The 23,697-nt window shown below is 47.0% G+C and overlaps 1 protein-coding gene across 5 annotated transcripts in view; it reads right to left on the bottom strand.

The window, feature by feature from the left end:
• Positions 1-739: 739 nt before the first annotated feature.
• SORBS1 (sorbin and SH3 domain containing 1) overlaps positions 740-23,697 on the bottom strand; it is a 224,657-nt gene continuing 201,699 nt past the window's right edge. For 4 of the 5 annotated variants that reach the window (XM_028098740.2, XM_028098742.2, XM_028098741.2 and 1 more), the window contains 3 exons: positions 9,116-9,174; positions 6,794-6,906; positions 740-4,056 (listed from right to left, as the gene is read on the bottom strand). In XM_028098740.2, coding sequence (XP_027954541.1) covers positions 3,989-4,056; positions 6,794-6,906; positions 9,116-9,174 — 240 coding nt within the window. In that variant the 3' untranslated portion in view covers positions 740-3,988. Of the gene's footprint in view, positions 4,057-6,793; positions 6,907-9,115; positions 9,307-9,886; positions 9,947-21,755; positions 22,530-23,697 lie in introns of all 5 variants that reach the window. The other variant, XM_088020097.1, reaches the window with a different exon arrangement.

The raw sequence follows: 23,697 nt of genomic DNA, 5'->3' as shown, positions 1-23,697 counted from the left end.
GCCTGAAAGTAGTGCCCATGACCCCGGACTCAGTCCTGACAGACCCCCTAGAAAGCAACCCTTCTCCCATGACTGTTTGAGGCCTAAGTCTACCGAGAGGGATGTCACTGAGTCACCCCCGAGAGGTGGCAGTGCTGAGTTGACAAGAGGTGGAGAAGGACAGAACCAGGGGAAGGTGGAGGTTTGATTTGTGCACAGCAGGCCCTGCCCCCCAGAGATGGGTGTGGTGCTAGTCATGGGATGCCAGGTATGCCACCATCCTGACACACTTGGTTTGAGAGGGGACAGACTGCATTTTCACCCATCATAGCAAGAGAAGGCTCATAGCCGATTTAACTCGATTTAGGAAAACCAAATGCTGTATCATTTCCTGTACCCATGTCTTGCGGAGCAAATCAAGACCCGTTGCATGTATTTTATAATGTTTCACTTGTGCTTTTAAAGACATCATTATTTTTGCAATCAGAATAGAAAGCATGGTGAGATGGTCAACAGTAGTCCATTCCGAGAAGGTCACAGAGTTAACTTATTGAGAAAGGAGTAAGGTAAGAAGTGAGGTCTTCCAGGAGCAAAGCAAGACGGTATGTGATTAAGAACGGAAAGGAGGGGATGCGCTATCGAAGCAGTGAATACAAGCCTCCCTTGAGAAACCTGGCAAAGGAAGGAAAGAAACAATGAATGGTAAGAACAAACATATGCCACGCAATTCTGAATAAAGTTTATTAAATAATATGTACAGCAAATATAGTAACTCAACACATCCATTTATCAAATCAATCCACCGCAATGAAGAAAAATAAATGAACAGGACAATCTGTGTCGGCATAGTACATGCTCTCCAGGTGTAATTAAAATGGCAACACTTTAAATTAATTGGTTATATATAATGTCAGTTATTTTTCTCTCAGAATATAATCTTCTCTGTAGTAACCTATTCTAGCAAAAGAACTTAATACCTACTGTAGATAAATAGGACTGCAAAAAAAATCAAAAAACAAAATTAAAAAAAACCTATTTATATGAGATAGCAGTTACCTTCTCTCCCAGAAAGAACGATTATTTGAAATTTTAACACTTTACAATGGCTATTTTTGTGCTAAAAATCTGCAGGTGAGTTATTTGGAATTCCTTCATTTAAATAAAAAGGCAAAAAACTTCATGACTTCCTTATTTTACCCCCCTTCGGTTCAAATTTTTAAAATTATTTTTCTATACAAAGTAGGTACATGGGCTATACAAAGTTAAATATACATATTTACAGTCCTACTTCTTACGCATATGATTTTTTTTTTTTTTTTACTGATCCGAGAGAGACTGCAAAAGATAAGTAGTTGGGGGCTTGCCTTTACCCAGAAGCATGGCGATTATATCAAAATGTGTTGCAAGGCATGGTGCCCGTTAGTTGCACTTGCTATTAATAAACTTGTATAAATATTTCAGCATAAAAATAGGTATTTTATATTACTAAATGAGGACAAAAGAGCAATGGGAAACCTTTGTTCCTTGTTTTGTCATACATAGGAAGCTGAAGTTCGATGCAAATTTTGCAAATTTTAACATGATTTTGTTAAAGACGGGCAAATTGGTGAGGCATACCTGGGTTTCTGGAGATCTACAAATGCGTGAGGCTGGCATCATATGCAAATGTGGCTTTACAAATTGGTTTTATTTTCTAGCTGTATTTAAAGAGGTGTTCAAAATTACCTACTTAATCAAGAAGCACCCCTAAAAAAAAACTATTAAGAGTAAGATCGTTATTAATTGTTTGCATCTAAGACAGACCAGGAAACATGTTAGCCAATACAGGAGTTACATTCCAAAAGTGAGTGAAATGCTGTCGTGCAAAACGCACGTGCATATGCACTTGTACTATATCCCCTCGGAGAGAGTGAAACGGCACCCTCGGATGGTGAAGTGGACCTTCCAAAGCAAGGAGTCTGATTCAAAGACTATCAGAAAGTCTCCTTCTACCCAGGAAGCTCCTCCTCCTCCACCACCAGCACCCCCTACACCCACCGTTAGTTCCACAGCCTCACCCCTTGGGGTTAAGGCTCTGCTCTGTCCTAGTTAAAGACAAATGTCTCTGGGAAGAAGTTAACACATTCCTCTTATCAGTCATTTACACTCTAGTGTGAAGGAGTAAGCAGCAGTTTCCTTCCTGAGACCAGGACTTGAAAGGAGGACAGGGAGAGAGTGAGGCTGTGTGATGGGGAAGGTGGGAGTGCACAGCTGATGGGTGGCAGGTGGGTGGTAGAGACAGAAGGTGAGGCAGAGGCACTGAAGACAAACTCCGCCTACTTGTAAAGACTCCAGACTTCGGGACAATGGTCCGCCAGCAATTCTGAGCTACACGCGGAGAGCCAGGGTTCCTGTAGACACCTTACCTACCTAGAATTGCTGCTTCTATTTGTGACCTTGGATGTGTACTTGTGGGGAGGATGAGAGTTTGAAGACTCTGGAAACAGTTCCAAGAACTTCCAGCCATAAACTACCCTCAGACAAAGGTTCTTCTAGCAGCCTCATTGTTCAAGAGTGAGCGAATGGAGAGAGAAATACGACAATGCTTTCTAGAGTCTCTCCAGGGAAAGATAACCTCCATCTCTCTCATACCCTTCTTAGCACATATCACAGTCTCTCTGGACCCAATATTCCTGTGTGTCTGCCCCTCCCGTCACCTCTGAGTTCCCGGCAGGCAGGTGGGCCAGTCCCTATTTCTTCAAGGGGTCTACCAGAGGGGCTGATGAACATCCTCGAATTGGATGGAGTTGTGACCGAGCACCCCGGGCATCACACGGGCCTCCCTCCTCACACGTGGCCCCACAGAGGGCAGGCCTCCCGCTGCCTCACACATGGGGCCGCTGCCTGTGTGCCTTCTGCTCTGAAGAAAGGCCTCTTCACCTCTCTTCAGGGTGCATCGGGATTCAGGACCCCGGGCGACCACCTTGTGGGTGGTCCCTGAACTACTTCGGGGAGCGAAAACGAGGACGCGGTAGGCCTACGGCATGGAGCACGTCCTGCTCACCGGTGGCCCTGGCATCTGGTGTGCATCAGTGTCTATTAAATGATTCACTGAATGCCATCCTTGGTTCTCTGTGAGAACAGGCCTAGCGACCTCATACTGCCCTGGCCAGAAACAATCCAGAAAAGAAAGCTTAGCACTGGCATTCTGGTAAATGAAATTGTGCCGAAGGTGACCACTTACAAAAGTCAGTGATATGGGAAAGGACCACACTGCAAGTGACCTTGACAGCTACAGAACTTAACTTCATCACTTGGAAACACAAATTTAACTACCTGACCTGGGCACCCCACGCCCATGGGCAAACCTCAGGTGCTTTTCTGTCTGAACACCAGGGGCGTCGAGGGCAATGCCGCATGCAGGCTGACTGCGCAGGGCACCTCCGTTCTGCTTCCATTTCTCCACGTACCCCAGGAGTGAGGCACACGGTCTTGGGTAGCCTGGGGGGCCCCCGCCACTGTCCAGGGATGGCCTCGGCAGCCCAGGCAGATCTCTAGCAATGTTGGGAAACCGGTGGGCTCTGGGGTGGCCGGGGTGCGGAGCCTTTGGAGAATGGCCGGGGATCTGCCTGGTGCTCCGAGGGCTGCTTGTGGCTAAATGACTGCTTTGAGCCAGAGCTGGTCAAGGCCTGGGCAGCAGGAGACATTTCTGACCTCACTGATCCTGGACTGTGTTACAGGTCAGATTACCCAAGAAGGGGAAAGGCTGGGAAGGCTTGGAGTGGCTCCCAGAAGCAGCTAAGTAAATACAGATTTGCCTCATTCCTTTTTCCTCAGTTCGGCTTGCCTGATACACTGCAAGCGTAGACAGGCTCAGGCTTTAGACACAACACTTCTCTGTCCCTCTCTTTTGCTTCTTACTTTATCCACTGCATTAGTTTTCCTACTGACTCAATGTTTAAATAAAGAGTCCAGTTCATGAATTACACTTCATCCTCCAATAAAAATAATCTCTGGTTTTCAATCTTCTTTATAGATACAAAGGCTTTACATAGTTGCCTGGAAAAGTACCAAACTGCCTTGTCCTTCTTGAAGTACCTATAAAAAACAAACAAACAAACAAACAAAAAAACACAAGCAAAATCAGAAGACTCACCCATGTGAGTTCAGAGAGAGCCCTTTGTTTTTTAATTAATTTATTTGAGAGAGAGAGAGTGCACATGCAAGCAGGGGGAGGGGCAGAGGGAGAGAGAATTCCAAGCAGACTCCCCACTGAGCACAGAGCCCAAATTGGGGCTCGATCCCACAACCCTGAGACCATGACCTGAGCCGAAACCAAGAGCTGGAAGCTTGACTGGACTGAGCCACCCAGGCGCCCCTGGATAACAACCCTGTAGCATGAAGGACAGCATATGGTTTCCAAAGCACTTTTCCCTGTCTTATCTCATTCAGGCTACAAAATAATGCTGGGTGCTAAGCCAGGCAGGCATTCTCAATACTGCCCCCCTTTTCAGATGAGGAATGCGAAGTCAGAGAGCTTAAATCCCACAGTTTAGCAAGCATCAGAAGCAGACTCTGAACCCAGGACTCTTGACTCCCAGCCCACTGCTCTTTCCAATACTTCTCCTTTCTGGAAAAAATGAGCCCATTTATTCAACACAAGATACCAGGGATTTAGAATTTCTAAACTGTAGGATTTCTAAAAGTCCACTGGACAGGACCACACATCAAAAGGAAATTCCTCTCAGAAGCCTGTGCCTAAGCCCCGGGCTGACTCCCCGTCTCTGCTGCCAACCTTGTCAGGGTTCCCACCGAGCCAGGAACACTGAGCTACCTGGGCACAAAGGCCTTCCTGTGCTGCTCCACACCCGGACTGCCGGATCCCTAACCTAGCTTCTTCCCTCGGGACTCTCTCTAAGGCTGTGGGTGGGGGTGGTGGCAGATCCAGACCATATCATTATTCCCCACTCACTGGCAGACAGCACAATTTGACAACTGCATCCTTTTCCCAGTTGGCTTGGATGCAGCTTCAGAACCCCAGTGGACACAGCATTTCAAGCTGCCACTACCAGTAGGTTGGAGCTGTTGCCCGAAGCGAAAAGACAGCGTCAAAGCTAAAGACATCTAAAACAAGTAATTGAACCCCCTAGGGAGGACCGCCGAGGAGGCTGCAGAGAACGGAGATGATGATAAGGGTGAGAGATGTGCTCCTATAGCTGGTTTGCACCTTTCCTTACGGACGAGAAAAATAAGCTCCACTGGGTTACTTGATTCTCCTCTGAGCACTAGGCTACGTTTTGAAGCATTTGAGGGATTGAATAATATTTCCTTTGCCTAGCTGCCAGGCATGCCCCCATTAGAGAAATGGTGCCCCTCACCCTACCCCACGTTCTTGTAAAAAATGTAAATAGTCCTGGAGGAGTTTAACAGTGAATCTGTACCACAGCTGCACTCTCTAATACGACAGCCACGAAACGTGGCTAGTCTGAATCGAGCTACGCTGTACCTATAAAATATACATCAGAATTCTTAACCATCTGAGCCACCCAGGCGCCCTATACATCAGAATTCTAAGGCTTAGTGGGATAGTTTATGTTCTTCTGTTCATATACTAACATTTTTTTTACACCGATTACATGTTCAAATGATAATACCTTGAATGCATTGGTTTTAATAAGATATATCCCCAGAATTAGTTTCAAGGGTTTCATTTTACTTCTTTCAAGGTGGCTTCCGGAAAAATTTAAATTCCATTCACAGCTTGTATTCTGTTTCCACTGGACTGCACTCCGCTGGAGTGTTGCCGACTTCTCAGACTGGCTTCCTTCTGATTGGGAGGAATTCAAGGTAGTGAGGGGCCACAGGCTTCTGGGGGCCTGGGGAGGATGGGGCAGCTTTCTAAGAGGCCAGTGAGGCCCAGGCAAATCTTTCTGGCTTCCCATTTCTGCTGAGGCCTTCCCATTCTTACTACCCCAGCCCTGAGAGGACTTCATGTTAGCAAAGATTTTCCAGAGAGATCAGGAAAGAGCTGGTCTTAGAGAGAAGATAAAGGTAAAGCCATTTGTACAAGGGGAAAACAGAGGTAAAAAGTGAGTCAGTGGCTCCCAATAGCATATTTATGCCTGAGGAGAAAGAACAGAGGCCTGGGGACAGATGTGGCTGAGTCCAAGTACTGGCTCCATGACTGGCTACCTGGGTGACCTGGGCTAGTTACGTCACCTCTTCAGGCTTCAGTTTCTGAGGCTGTGAACGGAGGATAATTCTCGTCTTACAGGCTATTTGTTGAGAACTCCAGTAACAAAGTATATTAAGCAAGTATCTGCTTTGTAACAGAATCTCAAAGAATACTGATCTTTCCCCAGTTCTATAAGGGTGAATCTTTTAATTAAGCAGGTTGCTTTTTTAAAGTTATGAGAAGGCTGAAGTAAATAAGGTCTTTGGAAGGTCTACACATATGCTTGAGTTTCACAGTTGAGATCTAGGCTCAAATTTTCTTGTGCTGTTTCATGAGAGTTTAAAAAAAAGGAAAATTTTCAAATGTAGAACAGATATACACACAATAGAAACACGGACAAAACTCGAGTAATGAATTTGACGATTGCCCTGCTGTGCAGTCGCGTTGGCACGTTTGGTTTTTGGGTCCAGTATCATGAGCGTCATCCACACTGTCTTCAGAGCAAGCATGAAGTGGGTGGCCCGGCATTCCTGACAGCAGTACCGGATTTGAGAAAGGCTCTTTTTTCTGTGCAGAGAATATTGCCTTTTGCGTGGCTTATCACTCCTAGTTACTCCTTCAATACACAGCTAGTAAGAAAGGCACGAGGAGATCACTTACCAACGAACCACCCGTCATCACATTTTTCCATGACATCGACAATATCTCCGTCTCGGAGTTCCAATTCATCATCATTCTGTGGTGTGTAGCTATATAATGCTTGGTAGCTAAATCTAAAAATGAGAGACACTGATTCAAACACTGATAGGACCGAATAATGAGTTTTTAAAGCTCAATTCCGTTAAATCAACACTTAGGTAGCGTTTCGTACTCATCAGTGGGGATGAAAGTATCTTATTGGCTATTTCCCTGATAGTGTAGCATTTGGGGAGATCCATTCAGTATATAATAAGGAAATGAAGACTGATGTCAGGGGATGGGAAGCCTCCGACAAGCAAGGTTATGATCAGTCCTTTTATTTAGTTTCATTTGGTTACCACAGCTAAACATTTTGTCTAGATGCCCCCTCTTTAAAGTTAACCAAGGCTTTTTCTTAACATAGGAGAATGTATGTAGATTATCAAGGATAATCAGACGTTACTTAGGTCCAAAAAAAAAAAAGAAGTTACTCAGGGCTAGAGATAGACACTATATTCTGGACATACACATTGGAGAGCATAAAGCAATTGTTGTATATATATAAAATTGTTGCATTAATATAAAGATATAAAAAGTACATTCTAATTGCTTACCTTGAGTTTAATATGCTGATACATATTTCATTGATTGTTTTTATTTATTCATTTAAGTAATCTCTATATCCAAAGTGAAGCTGAAACTCATGACCCCAAGATCAAGAGTCACACGTTCTTCTGACTGAGCCAGCCAGGAGGTGCCCCTCATTAATTGTTTTTAAATGTGATGTCGTTTTTTCAAAATTCTTGAAAGCTTTTGCTTTCTTTCCATCCCAGTGATGTTTGGGAGTAAGATTTTTATTTACTTGTTAGTTGGCCTAAGGCAATCTGGTCTGTGCTGACAACAGCTCATGGGAGGAGGCTGGCCTACTTGTAAAATCCGACAAGGAAAAGTTTGTTTTCATTTATTCCTTTGACAAATATTTAAGAAGCATCTACTATGCTTCTGTGAACTAGTAAGTTCACAATTCTGTGTACTTACTATTCTGAAACACAACAGTAGAGGGCAAAACTTTGCAAATGAGCCAACCATCTACCATTTCCAGTAGATGCCAGTGAATTCCAGTAAGTGGGCAAATGAGAGTAGAAACAAGTAAGAGGAGCCAGTCCCCAGGAAAGAGAGGTTCATTTTCCTCTGCTGAAACAAAGGGCTCATTCACTTTTATACATTTATCCAAATGTATTGATAATTCACTAGATGGATCTGTCTGCCAGAAGGAAGTCTCCAATGAGCAGTTAAGAGATGCAGATAGATTTCCAGTAGGTAAGCGAATACATTTTTGATGTTTCCATACTTGCCTGCTGTCTCCAACCAACTTGGACTCCTCAGAATGCCTTATCTTCCTCTTTACTTCCACCATGGCTGCCTTGCTAGCCTCAGCTCTGGGAAGTAATCCCTGATACCTGCTTCTCTATCCTCACTCCCAGACAGTGGAGACTGAGGGGCCAAGGTCCCAGAACGTCGCAGCTTGGGTCCCCCAGTCAGCTCTAATTTTGGATGGGCTTCATGCTGCTCAGTGCGCCATTCCATTGAGTCCTTTCCCCACATGGGCCTTCTCCGAGTTCCCCAAACACACCATCTACCCTGGGTCTTTGCATGTATGGTTTCCTCAGCTGGGAAGACCTTTTAACTCTCAAATCCAGTTTGTCTTTCTTTCCTCCTTTCCTTTCTTTTCTTCCTCTCTCTCTCCCTTTCTTTCTTTCTGTAAGTTCTACAGCCACGTGGGGCTTGAACTCATGACCCTGAAATCAAGTTGCATGCTCTACTGACTGAGCCAGCTAGGGCCCTTCAATGTGTCTTTCAATGCTCATTCCAAATCTCTCTTCTTCTGGGAATGGAGTTTGCTCCTATATGCTTAAAACATAGGAGATATCCAATGATTTTTTTTTTCTTTAATGAGTGGGATCAACTCTATTCCTCTAGGCAGAACCAATGACTCCTTCCTCTATATTCCCACAACACTAGTACTGAAGCCAGTCAGCACTGCCCTCATTCGCCCCTGGATGGCAGTTCATTCGTTCCTGGTCTCTATCTCTTGGTAGTCTGTGACCTCCTTTATTCACCCGCCCACCACCTGTTTCATGTTGGCTGATGGGAAACATGGCCTCAACTAGAAATCCTCAGAGAAGCCGGGGGTGACTCGTCCATTCCCCCAAATAGCTGCCCCCATACTTGGTCAATGACTCATTCTCTAAAGCCAAGAGTCTACTGAGAACGTGAGAAAGGAAGTTCGCCAAGTGTACTTACATATCTTGTGAGGTTTGACTCCTGTCTGGGGTGACTCTTCGCTGCTGGGCTTGAGGTTGCTGAGAAATGATTAAAGATGATTTATTGTCAGAAGGGGATACCTTGTGATGAAAGTCAAGAGGATGAGAAACAGTGCTGCAGTAATGAACAGATTTTTCGGCAATGTTTATGATCTCATTGCAAACTGCTTCCTGTGAGTGGCCCCGAGATATCCAGAAACCCCCATAAAACAGTCAACATGGGGACAAAAAACAAAAAGAAAAAAAAAAAAAGAAAGAGAGGAAGAGATGTAACATTCCAGACGAAGCACATAAGTCCAGGGAAACAACAGAGTTGAAGATCCAGGTTAAAAAAAATAGATATTCCAGTAGTGGAGTGCAGGAGGGATCCAGTCGTAAGCATGGAAGAAACAGGTAAGATACAGAAGAATTGGGAATTTAGTATGAATATTAAAAACAAAGGCAGCAGCATAAAAGCCTGTAATTAGTGAGTAACTGTCACAAATGGAATAACTTCAGGATAGAAATGCAAGTATGGACCCCCAATCATGCACTAACCATTAATTTAATCCCACATGTAGGCAGAGTACAAGTATGGTCTCTAAACTCCTCTGCTTTCTGAGAGGGAAGGGGGTGGGCCTAACATTTCCCTCCAGCACAACCGCCATTTAATTCTTGCAAATAATGGCTCTGTGAGTCAGCCAGGCATTACTCCAGTCAAGCCTCTAGAAGTCAGTAAGGGTTCTCTTTAGAAAAGCTACAGGCATCTTACCACATAGCTCTTTTCAGATTCTGTGAGATCAGGTCCTGCTCTCAGTGAATGATGAGAAGGCTGTGATCACCAAGCAAATTATAAGGGAGACATTTTAGCAGATGTCACATTGGAACGGATTCAAAATAAAAGTGTGAGCAAATACACGTACCACACCATCACACTCGATGACGCCGGATACTCATGGCCTACGACCATCGAGTTTCCATGACAACACGGTGGGTGCACAGGAGAAAACGCAACGTAGAGTTAGAAGCAAGCATCCAGGCAATGAAATGGGAGGTTGGGAATATGAGCACAGTGAGTTGAGCATGAACACAGGGTCCCCAGATTGGCGGGAAAGAGACACAGAAGGTCTGTCTTAAGGAACAGTTATGACCCTCCATAAACACACACATTGGTCCTTTTGCTCTCAGCTGGCAAGGTATCTACGGAAGGGCTGCTGAACCAAAAGCCAGTTTCAGTTATCTGGTCGACTAGAAGCCTCCTCTGGCAAAGCAGGCTCACAAAACTAACAGGTATGCCACATCTGCGTACTTGTGGAAACAAACAGAAATGCTTCTGAAAAACTCCTTGGTGATATCTGAAGTATCAAACAAGACTGTTCCCCTGGAAAAGTCTACACATGACACCCTCCAGCCAGGAATAAGTTCAGATATCTCACAGGGCAGAGCTTGCTTCCAGAAATAGGACTGGGTGTCCTAACGCAGCTGCAGAAATAAAACCACCACTCTTCACTCACCAGCTCAGGTACCACATGCTGACATGGAAACACAGGTGCGACTATGGCCAAGCAGACCCATTATTTAAAATGGGTTTCCCATAGGAGACCAGGAAGAGTGTCTGGAATCACTTCCCTGAGAAAGGATTCAATTCCAAGCTCTAAGAAATCTCCCTAAATAAATATTTGAAGAGCCATCCTTCTTGGAGAAACCCTCTCGGTAATGTGCACCAACAGCAACAAGCCATGATAACTCCAGGGCCTTCTAGAAGGGTGCTCAGATTTTGCGTATATGACCCACTTGATTCAGAGAGAGGCCCAGAGAGGCCAAGGGCCTCCCCTGAGATCACATAGCAAGGCAGTGGTAGATTTGTCTTCTGGATTCATTTACTGTCCCACTGGATCTTCTCTTTCATCCTTGGACCATTTCCCACATCATTAAGAGTGCTCACTGGTTTTATTTTCCATGAGTCCCACAGAAACCCTGGAGATAGGCAGAACAGGGTTTATCACCCTGTTTGCCTTTAAAACCCAGGAAGCTAATACTCAGGGGGTTTAGTTCATGCTCCAATGTCCCACAGCTAGTAAGAGGTCGAGCTGCTGGGCGGCCCCTCGCACGCCACCACACCATCCCCTCGTGTTTAGCATGTCTCGCAAGACCAACTTTCACCCCAGACATCACTTCTATATTCCTGTCCTTTTGGGAAACCTCTTCACGTTCTCTAAACTTCAAAACGGCAATCCTTTAAACCCTGGACTCTGGCAGGAGTAAAGGAAGAGCCAGAACTGCAAGGGGCCTTTTCATGGTCCTTCTCCAAGGTCTCAGGACCTGCTGGTCTTTGCCAGGTGACCTTGTGTGGCCCCACTCACCACCCATCCAGCCTCCGGGTCCAAGCGTCTGTGTAACAAAGGAAAGTAATGACATTTCCGAGCACTTGCTATGTGGGCTTTAACGTGGCAGAAGAAGGAAATGTATTCTGGGTGATCCCTAACAGGCAGATTTTGACAGGAGGGAGAAGTCTAAAAGTGCAAGCTGTCCAGTAGAAGGGCTCCCTGGAGAGGAAGGGAGCTGCCGATACCAGTGGCTGTGGAAGCTGAGGCTGAGCTATCACTCGATGGGAGGCTGTGTGGCACTGCTTCTCAACCTTTCGTGGATGCTGCCATCACCTGGGAACCCTGTTAACATGCAGACTCTGACCGGACACATGCACATGGGGTGCATCCTGAGGCTCTACATTTTTTTAATTTTAATTTTTAAAATTTTATTTAAATTCAATTAACATATAGTGTATTATTAATTTCAGAGGTAGAGGTCAGTGATTCATCAGTTGCGTATAACACCCAGTGCTCATTCCATCACGTGCCCTCGACACTCTACAATTCTGTTGGTGATGCCCCTGATGCTGGTCCACAGATCAATATGGGGGACTAAGGCTGTAGAGGACCTTAATTACCCTTCACTGAGATTCTTTGGCTAGAGTGGGTCAAGACTGATCAGTGTGGGTCATACCTCATGAAAATGAAAGTTCTCATAATAACCAAAATATTTCCAAACTGCGGCTGGTGGTCTAATGACCTTGGGTCAAATGCAGGACAAAGAGAGGATGTGGACCACCTCTTCACATTATGTCCATAGCTTACAGAAGTCCTGTAGCATCTTTCAATGAATTTAATCTAAAAGGAGTGACTAGAATCGATCATCAAGCAAATATTTGGTGCTTAAAAGAGGTTTGTTACATCAGATATAGTAAAAAGGACCTGAATATTTCACTAGCTCTTTTTTGCAAAGCACTTAAAAACAAACAAACAACAGTTTCAAAGCACACAGAGATCCGTTACCTCATCTGACTTTTACACTAACCTTTTGACTTAGGGTGGAAAAGGAATTTTAAGGCTCAAGGAAGTGTGAAGATTTACACAGGGTGACAAAGCCACCGAATACTGAGTCCTCAGTGTCTAACCAACTTACACCACCTTCCTCTCGAGTCCTGTTGGGACAGCTATGACCATAGCAACACCTGGCTTCTGCCCTTTGTGACAAGAGGTGCAGTCGCTTCTCTTCCTGAATACTTTTTCTTTATGTAAAAGGTACAGTGTGCGGTAACAGATATGGTCCAGTCCTTAACTCAAGGATGCAAAGTACCGGAAGGGGTACTAACCCAGCTAATATCTTCCTTGGTCTCAGGCCATATCCAAATCAGATAATCGTCATCATCGGCTTCACATCTAGACAAAGTTGACATCTAGTATAAACTTAAGTCATCCCCGAAAGGTAAGGATGAATGGACTCCGTACTCACAGTTTGTGGAATGAAGGACAAAAGCAATAAACATTTATCCTATTAGCTAAGATTCAATTTCTTCCTGTTTGAAATGCATTTCTTACATTTAAATCGAACATTTCATATAGTTGGGATAGAAACCAGTTTTGGGGGAGGTGTGTGCAGCATGTGGACCCTCAGGGGAGATGGAGACCACTGATATCCGAGGCAGGGATTCGCCCTTCACTTTGAAGGCTATTTACCTTCAAATTTTTTTCCTTTGGCATATATTTTTCTTTCCCTGGCCCTATTCTCTTATTTTATTTTATTTTAGAAAGAGAGTGAGCACGAGCAGGGGGACAGAGGGAGAGGGAGAAGCAGGCTCCCCACTGAGCAGGGGACTGATATGGTACTAGATCCCAGGACCCTGGGATCATGACCTGAGCTGAAGGCAGACGCTTCACCAACTGAGCCACCCAGGTGCCCCCCGCTCCCAGCCCCCTTTCTAACTGTGTATAGCTTTCTGTATCTCTTCCTCTGAATCTATGCTGTCTAATATGGTAGCCAATAACACTTGAGTTATGGCCAGTATGAAATGTGCTGTAAATATAAAAATACATACTGGATTTCAAAAACTTAGCATAAAATATAGACTGTAAACTATATCATTAATAGATTGATTATATACTATCATGTAATTATATTAATAGTTTAAATACTACTTTAGATATGTTGGACTAAATAAAATATATTGTTAAAATTAATTTCACTTTTTCCATCTTACTACCAGAAAAGTTTAAATTACATATGTGATTTACATTATATTCCTACTGGATGGTGCTACTCTGAACCCTCCCCTGCCCGTACTTAAGGCTAAAAGTAGACAAAGTTCTAACTACGACCTCATCCAGGGTTAAGAATAAAGAGAGTATTATCTTATGCCAAGTACATTTCAAACTCTTGGAGATACACACCAGCTTTTTTTTTTTTTCCACATGTTTAGAAAAACAGCCATCAGACCAACACACACACACACAAACACACAGGCTGCACTCCGCCCCCCCCCCCAACAGTAAGCAGGGGTTAGTTGCTGATCCAGAAACTGCTTTGCATCCATATTTGCACACACACTCACAAACTGTCCCCCTTGGCCTGGAGTGCCAGTTTTATTCTCTCCAAGTGAGCAATCCTGCATGAATCCTTGCTCTGTTGCCTTTCTATCTGCAGTTCACAGAAGACCCCCAGGAATGTGACCCCGGCCTCCCTGGGGCTATTAATCCCTCTGGATCCACGAAACACCTGGTGCCACCAAGGAGTTAGTAAGCATTCTCTTCCAGCTTTGGGTGTGTGCCAAAGCCTTGAAACCCCAAATAAACTCTCCACAGGGTAAACAGCAGGAAGTCCTGGAGATGTGAACAAGATGTGAACAAGGACCTCAACCTCAGAGTGGCCCAAGCCCCTGGAAGCATCACAGGTCCCTTCTGCCCTCCTACCCTCCCCTCTACCCCCAACCTGCTCAGAAACGACATTCCTCAACCCACTGCACATACCTATCTTGTCATCTGCTCAGACCCCACCCCACTTCTCTTTCTGGTGACCCATACTGGCTTCCAGGGGGAGACCAGACTGGGTGCAAGGAAAAGTGGGTTCCAGGCCAGGCTATGACACTAATTCATTGTCTTTTGGGCAAAATGTTGAATTTCTCTGGATTTCAAATTCTTAGTAAAATAAGAGGATTGGACATGATTTACATAAACATCCTTTTCGGCTCCGAGGTTCTAACATAAGGGTCAGACAGAGTGCACGCATCCTATGACTTGAGAACTAGGGTCTGGGGGGGGCAGGAGCTGACCTGGCTTAAGAACGCGGGCACCCCACTCACAGCCCCCTGAGGACTGGGTAGAGGGCTTCTGACTGCAGCCTCTAGATGTGGACGGAGGGCTTCCTCTGGCAGTTTGTGGGAGGCGAGGGGTTGCCCTGCATGGTAGCAGATTTGCAGCTCTGGGAACACCACAGGCAAATGGCCAGAGGAGCCAGAGGCCTGAATGATTTGGGTTCCTGGCTTTCAGCTCTAGAACACCTCCACAGGACCCTTACAACAGGACCAAGTTCTCCCTGCGTTTATTAAGAAAAAGATCCCAGCTTAAACATAAAACAAATTACAGCCAATCGGTTCGACTGTTTCCCACCTAGACACAATCCCCTTCCTTGCAGACTGCTCCTCAGAGAACACATTACTTTGTCGTAACTCGAATCTGATTACAATGCTAAACTCACACTCAGCCTTCTCGTCATGGTCTGTAGTGTGTGGTCTGTTTCCTTCCTAAGGTAATCAGAGAAATGGCAAATATGTATTCAAAGATGAAGAAAGCAAAAACTTTCCAAGAGGACACCTTCATACTCGAGGTGAGAGAGAACAGGGACTAAGCACTAAGTTACAGAACGCAAATTCTCAGTTTTCTAAATTCCAGATTTGTGGAACACAAAGTGGAAGGATTCTTCCAGCTTATCTTCTACTTTCTTCTTTTCCCTGCCCGCCCCCACCCCACACCCTCATCTTCTTCTCTTAGGTGGAATGGGGTAGGAGGATAAAGCAAACTGCTTCTGTTTCTTTGCCCTGTTATATCAGCATCACGTAACAGGTATTTACTGAGTCCTAGTGACAGGCTCTGTGCTGGGCGTGTTCATCTCCATGGCCTCTCATTTCATCCTCGTAACTCAACAAGGTGGTCCACGTTTACCTCACCCTACAAAACTAAGACCCAATATGTGTGAGTTGGGAACTGAAGAGCCAGGATGTGAACCCCAGGCTCTCAGACCCCGAGCCCTGGGCATCCCACTACACCCTGATTCTCTGAGCTTGAGCTCTGCCCGAGGGACACATCAGAGTAGCTGGAAAGGTCACCGATCAGGAGGTCGCCTCAGGGAGTACTCTGTAGCTGGCATGATGGTTGCTATGGCTACCTACCATTGCTCCTAACGCCTTCTGAGGGGTGGACACTTCAACTTGAGGTCTTAGTTCCCTACCTCAGGTGTTGAGAGAACACCTGCTGGTTATTTTTGGAACTGCAGCCAACGCCTCTCCCCATCCTGTAAATTGTTATTAGAGATTTCCTTTCTGAGTGAGTCAAAGGAAAACGTTTCCCATTTTTAGTTGGGTTATCTTACCACGTTTGATTTCCTTAATTTCCATGCTCAAAGCAGGACTATGTCTTTGTTACCTTTCTGGGAACAAAGCTAGCTTCCACACAGTAAGGGGCATTCCCTCTGAATCCACCAAAGCCTGTTTCTGTCATCACCTGAGCAGCATTCTCTCCTCGCCTTTCTCTAAGGCTGTGCAGTTTGTTCTGGTGCTTCTCAGACGCTCTGAGGATAAATGGCTTTCCCGAATACTGATTTTATTGTTGATTGGCTTCCTTCCCTTTGGGACCCAAACAAGTATCACAAAAGTTTTTGTCACTTTTCTCAACTCATCATAAAAGTAGAATAGACTAGGGGCTCTTGACCTGGGGGGCACGGACTCCCAGGAAGCTCTTGGATGGACTCAGGTGTGGATCTCCTGAAACTTGATGCAAAATTGTGTGTGTGCTCCCCTTGTCGTCCCCAGACTACTGGCCCAGAGTCCTCAGCTGACCTCAGATTCTCAAAAGTTCTGTGATCCAGAAAAGGTTACAAGTCACTGGAGTAGATGATTTGTAAAGACTCTTCCTAATTCAGAAATTCTATGAGGATCTCTCATGCCAATTGTAGGAACTCTTAAAAACCAAGGCTGGATGCCAGTCAGCAAATGGTGCCTCTCTCTTGGGAAAGCTCAGTAAACCGCTGATGATGCTAATGACTGAGATTTGTAAGATGATCTTCCCCTTCACGGTCTTGATCACCCTAATCCTTCTTGGCCAAAATGATGCACGACAGAATCCAAGAATTTGGTTGATAATTCTGAACTCTCGGGCATTTTGTTTGTATGCATGTTTTTGTCCTAGCACACCCCCCAAACCAAGGGAAAACTTTTCATTTTTCAATTGTGAAGGTCTGAAGGTTTAATAATAAACCCCCTTCTTAAAATTTTGCATTTGTTTCTTTTTTCCCTTTATTCACACAGGATTTTTAGCTAATCATAAAACATCAATGCTAAAAAGACCTTCAGTTCTCTTGTCTATATCTTTTGTTTATGGATGAGGAGGCTCCCAGAGAAAGGAAGTGATTCATCCAAAGACACACAGCAGGCCAACAGCAGTGCCGGGCCAGAGCCCGGGGATCCCGACTTCCAGCACAGGGTTCTCCCCATGACATCGTGGTTCCCCTAAACATGCCCTACCCTTCCTTCACGCCTTCCACTGTCTAAAGAACACACACCTAAAAACATGAGCAACTGACCCAATGTGACTTCAGTCTGGGAGTCTACAAAGGAGTGAAAAGCCAAAGCCTTTCACCAGTGTTCATCCACCCACAGAGAGTTGGGGGCGGCAGGGGTGGGGCTGGACAGGTGACGAAGGGGGGAGGAAGCAGCCACGCAGGGACTTAGCACCAAATAGGGAAGTTTGACAACTGATTCACAAGGGGCACGTGACTGTGAGGAAGGTGACTAGACGCTGCTGGTGGGTGTCTACGTGCTTCCCGGCTCTGTTCCCAGCCCCTTCCCCAGACTCCCCTCTTCCATCCACCTGGGGACCTCCTAAGCCTCACCCAAAGCTCACAATTCCCCGCACCCCCTTTCCTGTTCCCACCTGTGGGTCTTGGCTGGGTTATTTGCTTGCCTTAATTGACATCCTCTTGCTGTTCACCTATTATAAACCTCCCTGTGCTTGAAGCCCCATGTCAAATGCCACTTTTCTTTACAAAGTCTACCAGACCGCCACCTTCTCCCTCCTGTTGCTTATTCTTTCTCATCTTGAACGTTCAGGGTGAACTATCTGACTCTCCTTCCCTGTCTGCATTATAATTATATATATAATAATATACATATTAATATATATATCTTTTTTCTTTAAATTTTTTTATTATGTTAATCACCATACATCATTAGTTTTTGATGTGGTGTTCCACGAGTCATTGTTTGTGCATAACACCCAGTGCTCCACGCAGAACGTGCCCTCTTTAATACCCATCACCAGGCTAACCCATCCCCCACCCCCCTCCCCTCTAGAACCCTCAGTTTGTTTTTCAGAGTCCATCGTCTCTCATGGTTCGTCTCCCTCTCCGAGTTACTCCCCTTCATTCTTCCCCTCCTGCTATCTTCTTTTTTTTTCTTAACATATATTGCATTATTTGTTTCAGAGGTACAGATCTGTGATTCAACAGTCTTGCACAATTCACAGCGCTCACCATAGCACATAACCCTCCCCAATGTCTATCACCCAGCCACCCCATCCCTCCCACCCACCACTCCAGCAACCCTCAGTTTGTTTCCTGAGGTTAAGAATTCCTCATATCAGTGAGGTCATATGATACATGTCTTTCTCTGACTGACTTATTTCACTCAGCATTAACACCCTCCAGTTCCATGTCGTTGCAAATGGCAAGATCTCATTCCTTTTGATGGCCGCATAATATTCCACTGTGTATATATACCACATCTTCTTTATCCATTCATCTGTCGATGGACATCTTGGCTCTTTCCACAGTTTGGCTATTGTGGACATTGCTGCTATAAACATTGGGGTGCACGTACCCCTTCGGATCCCTACATTTGTATCTTTGTGGTAAATACCCAGTAGTGCAACTGCTGGATTGTATGGTAGCTCTATTTTCAACTGTTTGAGGAACCTCCATACTGTTTTCCAGAGTGGTTGCACCAGCTTGCATTCCCACCAACAGTGTAGGAGGGTTCCCCTTTCTCCACATCCCCGCCAACATCTGTCGTTTCCTGACTTGTTAATTTTAGCCATTCTGACTGGTGTGAGGTGGTTATCTCATTGAGGTTTTGATTTGGATTTCATATATAATTATCTTACCCCCCCGCCCCTCGCAATGGAGATCATACATAGCTTTAATTGGGGTCAGTCACTTTTTTATCTCTTCTTTCACTCAACAAGTATTTATTGAGTACCTTCCATATATGAGGTGTCATGGTTGCTGACCTTAGGGCGCTAACACTCTAATGGCGACACAGACAAGCGAAGGTAAGAAGACAATAGAGCTGAGATCCCCCATATCAGGTGCCAGGGCCGTGGACGCACAAAGTCGGAACACTTAACCCAGTCTTGCAGGGGCAGGGGGAAGCAGTCAGGAGGGGCTTCCTGGAAGAAGTAACATTTAAGTGGAGAAGTGAAGGACAGGTGGGAATTATCGAGGCAAGCCAGCAGGGAGGCTGTGGAAGGCGAAGCCGGCTTGCTGTCTGAAATGGCCAGATCACATGAGGCCTTCGATATATTAGCAATGAAAGAAGAAAAGATCCTAACATTTTAGAATGTCTTTTCATTTAAGGTACTCCACTAAATTCCCTCTACTTACTGGTCAGATATTCAACCTAGCTTCCTAAAAACTATCATAAAATTGAACTTTTGTTCAGTTCCCCACAGCAAGGAGAACAGTGACTGGCGATTTTCCTGATCACACACGCTGGTCTGGAATGCATTTACCCAAATAAGTGACACAGCCTGAGGCCACAGCAAGCTCACAGGCCACCAAAGAACAGTTGTCCCTGAAGTCCTTTCCATCTTTAGCTCTGTCACCCCAAAGAGGGCCTCAAGGGGTGGGGAGCTTCTGCAAGTCCCCCTTCCGTGAGTGGCTGGCTCCTGTTCCCAGTCACAGGAGGGGAAAGTAGAGGTGTTGGGAGGGAGGTATGGGGGCAGGGGCCCCCTTCACACAACCTTCCAGCTCTCAGCAGGGAGCAAGGCCGGGGCCAGGGCCGGGCACACCCATGGAGAAGGGGCTGGCGCTGGAAGAGAAGGAGGAAGGGCGGGAACAGGAAGTGGTACACTTGGGTTCTGGAGGCCCACCAAGAAAGGAAAACCAATTTTCAACGGGCCTGTCTTTCCGTGTTGCCAGTTACCTCCCCCCCCCCGCCCCGCCCCGTCCTCCATTAGGAAGCGGGAAGTATATACCCCTCAACTCACCCGGAGTTCCCGCACTATGCGCACTTCCTGTACACACTGGGTCCTGGAATCAGGCTGTGCTGATGACTCACGGCTGACAACAATGAGGTCTCCAGGCACTGTGAGCTGACTTAGGACGTTTACAGAACTGTTCCCACGTCAGAGACCTTGAATTCTTTTCAGCTAGCCCCTTCACCATCTCTCCCCAACCAACTATTCTTTGCTTAGCTGGACCCACCCTTCTCTTCCACATTCCAGGAGCACCTGCTCTGGGACCAGGTTCTGCTATTTTCCCTAGGCCCCATGCTCAGAGCTGGAGAAACAATCCACTTTATGGAGCCTCCCCACAGGCCAGCCATCACTCTTAGCTCATTTAATCCTTACAACTACCCTATGAAGGAGAGACCACTTTTACTCCTACTTTGCACAGAGAAGACTGTGGCTCGCTGGCCTGATTATTTATCACTATCCCACACTGCTCTTCCCGGGGAAAGCAATCTTCTGCTCCTAACCATTAGGCTGGGGCCAGAGGTCTGGCCTCGTCTGTGTCTCCGGCCTCTGAGCTCCTGTGGTCTTTGAGCACTTCTCTGTCACTGCAGTCATGATGCCACTGTGTCTGTGTTGTTGCTGGAACACGGGCTCATCCAGCGCAGGGAGGCACTGACCCCAGTCCCCTGCCCTGCTGCAGAGTGGTGTCTATAGGCCCGAAATAAATACTTGTTGAGTGACTTTAGAGAAAAACTAGGATGGCAGGTCTGAGCATCGGGCGGAGTCTACTGCGGGCATTGTACACAGTAAACAATAAATGAGGCTTCTTCAAGAATTGCACCTGATACTAAAGGCATTCTAGGATGTTCTCAGTTCCAGAAGCAGCTCCAGATCGCCCAACATGGAGAGCTTCCAAAGTGCTGACCACGTTCTGTTCCCAGTCCCCGCACGGGGTATTTCATACGCATTCCTCCGTGGAACCCTCTCAACCACACGGTGAGCCTGTTCTCCAGGTGAGGCTCAGAGAGGGGAAGTGACTCCCAGTCACAGACGCTGAGAGGCAAACCGGCATTCAACCCCAGCTACTTTGGAGAAACTGCCCGAAGTCTTTGACTTTTAGGGTACTAAACAGCATTGCCAAAATTAGAGTCATGACCTAATTGCCACATTTGTCCTCATCCCCATGCCCAATTTTTCAGCCCTCAAACACCCTAAGGCCACTCTGGTCCTTGAAATCTTTGTAGCTGACCCAGAGAGAAAATGGGACAGTGACCTAAAAACCTGGTGTGCCCACTCAAGGACCCCGTACCTGCTGGGGCCCCAGCGCTGGGCCTGCATGCACCTCCTTAGGACCAAAATGCATTTGTTCACCAGTGAACAAAAGCCCCGTGCTCCCACACGAACACAAGACGGGACGGAGACCTGACAGAGCTGAGCACTGGCAGAGTGCCACGCGTTACGGAAACAAAGTGCAGCTCACACCAAACCAAACCACACGGAGCCAAACTGAAGCCTGGTGTTCTCAGCTGTGTTAGAGCAAACCAAGGGAAGTCTCCGAGGCATGAATGGACATGAGGAAGGCCTTCCTTCTCGTGGGGCTTTGGCACCAGGCCAGGAGGCACCCAAAGTGGGAGTGACTTCTGAATCGCCTCAAGAGGCGAGAGTGCTGACTACCCTCTGCCTCCAACTGCCCCCAGGCTGGTACCTTAATCGATGGCCCCTCCGTTCCCTCCTGGGTACTATTTCTGCCCCCAAGGCAAGCGAAGGGCTCTCACCGGCATCCGTGGGGCCGCGGTAGACGGGCCACGGGTGAGACGTCCAGCCCACCCTGCCAAGGCACATGCGGTCAAGCTGCAGGCCTACCTGGCTCACAGCACTCCGAGCGGCCCTCCTCTTGGCCTGCTCGCCACCTCTATGCAGGTCTGTCTGCTCAGTCTCCCTTCCCGGCAAAGGGCTACCCGGGGGCCTGCCGGGCCGGCTCTCCTCGGGCGCGTGGAGATCTGAGAGTCTCTGTTCCTCGCTCAGGCACCTGACCACGTCTGAAGGTCTCAAGCAGCTCTTCTTAGAGATCTTGGGTGCTCCGGGGCATCTCTCACCTGCCTCCCGCTCTGCTCTCCTCTCACACTGTCCGCGCTCTTCTCGCCTTGGCTGCCGCTTACCCTGGCTGCTAAAGGCGTTGCTGAGCTCCGAGATGACCCTATCAGAGCTCCCCGGCAGCAGCTGCGAGAAGCTATCCTGGCGGACACCTGGCAGTGGCACGTGGACACCACTGTCCCCGTTGACGTGAAGGGAGGTGGGGGCACCATGTGCCAAGGAGGCAGCTTTGTGGGGGGGAGGCAGGGCCAGCGGGGAAGCCATCGAGCGTGGGGTGGAAAGATCAGACCAGCTCGAATAGGGAAGGCTGAGAGACAGAGAGGAACCAGGCCTTGCCCACGAGGCAAGGTGGTCGGTGTTATAGACAGAAGTCTCCGGCAGAGGAGGCAGGGGTGGGGTCAGGGCCAGAGGCCGCCTGCCTGGGACCCCAACAGTCAGGGAGATCCACTCAGAGGTGACAGCGTGCATCTCGGGGGACAAGGCTCGGTGGGAGTGGGGCAGGGATGAGGGGGCTGGCATGATGAGCTTGCTGTGACTGGCAAACTTAAAAAGAAAAGGAGAGAGGAAAACAAAGGAAAGAAGCAAAAGGTACAAGTGTCAGCATAAAGAAGAAAGGAGGAAAATAATCACAAGGGATATACAAAGAAGAATGAAATGCAGAGGGCAAGGACACTCTGGTGTCCAAAAAAATGAAATCGTTTGGTTAGGTTGGAGAGAAAGTGGGACGTGGGTGCCTGCGTGTGCGCGTACCGTGTGTGTGTGCACGGCGTGTGCCGGTGGTGGAGGAGGGGCGGGCGAAGCGAGTGGTACGGAGGTGGGAGGAAGGGGCCCACTGGGGCGGTTACAGATGGCGCTGGCCCGGTTTGCAGAATCAGACTTTCAGAGGGACACACTGGAAGGCCCCCATCCTACCCCACCCCTCCCCACCCCCGCTGCCACCGAAGAGGCCCTGACCCACCACCACGAAGGAACAAAGGTGCCCTGCCACTGCCCTGCCCCTTCTGTGGGCTTTTATTCTCTCTAGAGTTCTCAGCAAAGAGCCTTCCAGACAGGGGTACGAGCAGTGGAGTCATCTTGTTTCACAGTTGTGCTTGGCTACAGTCAAGTGAAGAATCTCGCTGAGTTACTCAAATTACTAGGAAGCAGAAAGGCCTGCACTGACCCCATGCCCTCTCCCCATGAGATCGCAGGAGATGGATCTCGCTGTGCAGGAGCCCCGGGTCAGCCCGTCTAATGCTTTCTGCCAGGAACCATCCCTGGGGTCAGGGGTGGGCAGGTGGGAGAAGAGGAAATGATGAGAGGATGACAGAAAAGAGGCACCACCCAAGTGTCATCCCGGGTCCAGGTCCGGGTTCTGCTCTCACGCCTCTGGCCATTCTCCCTACAACTTACCACGGTGGTATGGTCAGTGGTCTTCACAGGAAGTCACCCCACCATGCCTCTTCTGAACCCAAGGTCCTAATTCTTTCTTGGCTTTGGGGAAGTGGGGATGGGTTTGGAATAATTTATATTTTTTAAAACAAGTCTGTTCATAATTAATGTTTAGGGATGCAAACATCTTACTATGCCTATAAACCTACTTCCTCTCGGCCCAGTGTAGACAGAGATGCTATACGTTTCTTTCCCAGCCTGGTTTCTTACTTGCAAAGAATACTCTGGATCTGGTCCATATGTCTGAGGATGAGAACGTGATAATCTCTCTTTCAATCTT

Source organism: Eumetopias jubatus, unplaced genomic scaffold (assembly GCF_037043125.1).
Source record: "Eumetopias jubatus isolate StellerSeaLion01/CBP00866 unplaced genomic scaffold, mEumJub1_p1.0 scaffold_17, whole genome shotgun sequence".
NCBI lineage: Eukaryota > Metazoa > Chordata > Mammalia > Carnivora > Otariidae > Eumetopias > Eumetopias jubatus.
Note: the sequence above shows the minus strand (reverse complement) of the source record. Positions and strands in the feature narration are given on the sequence as shown.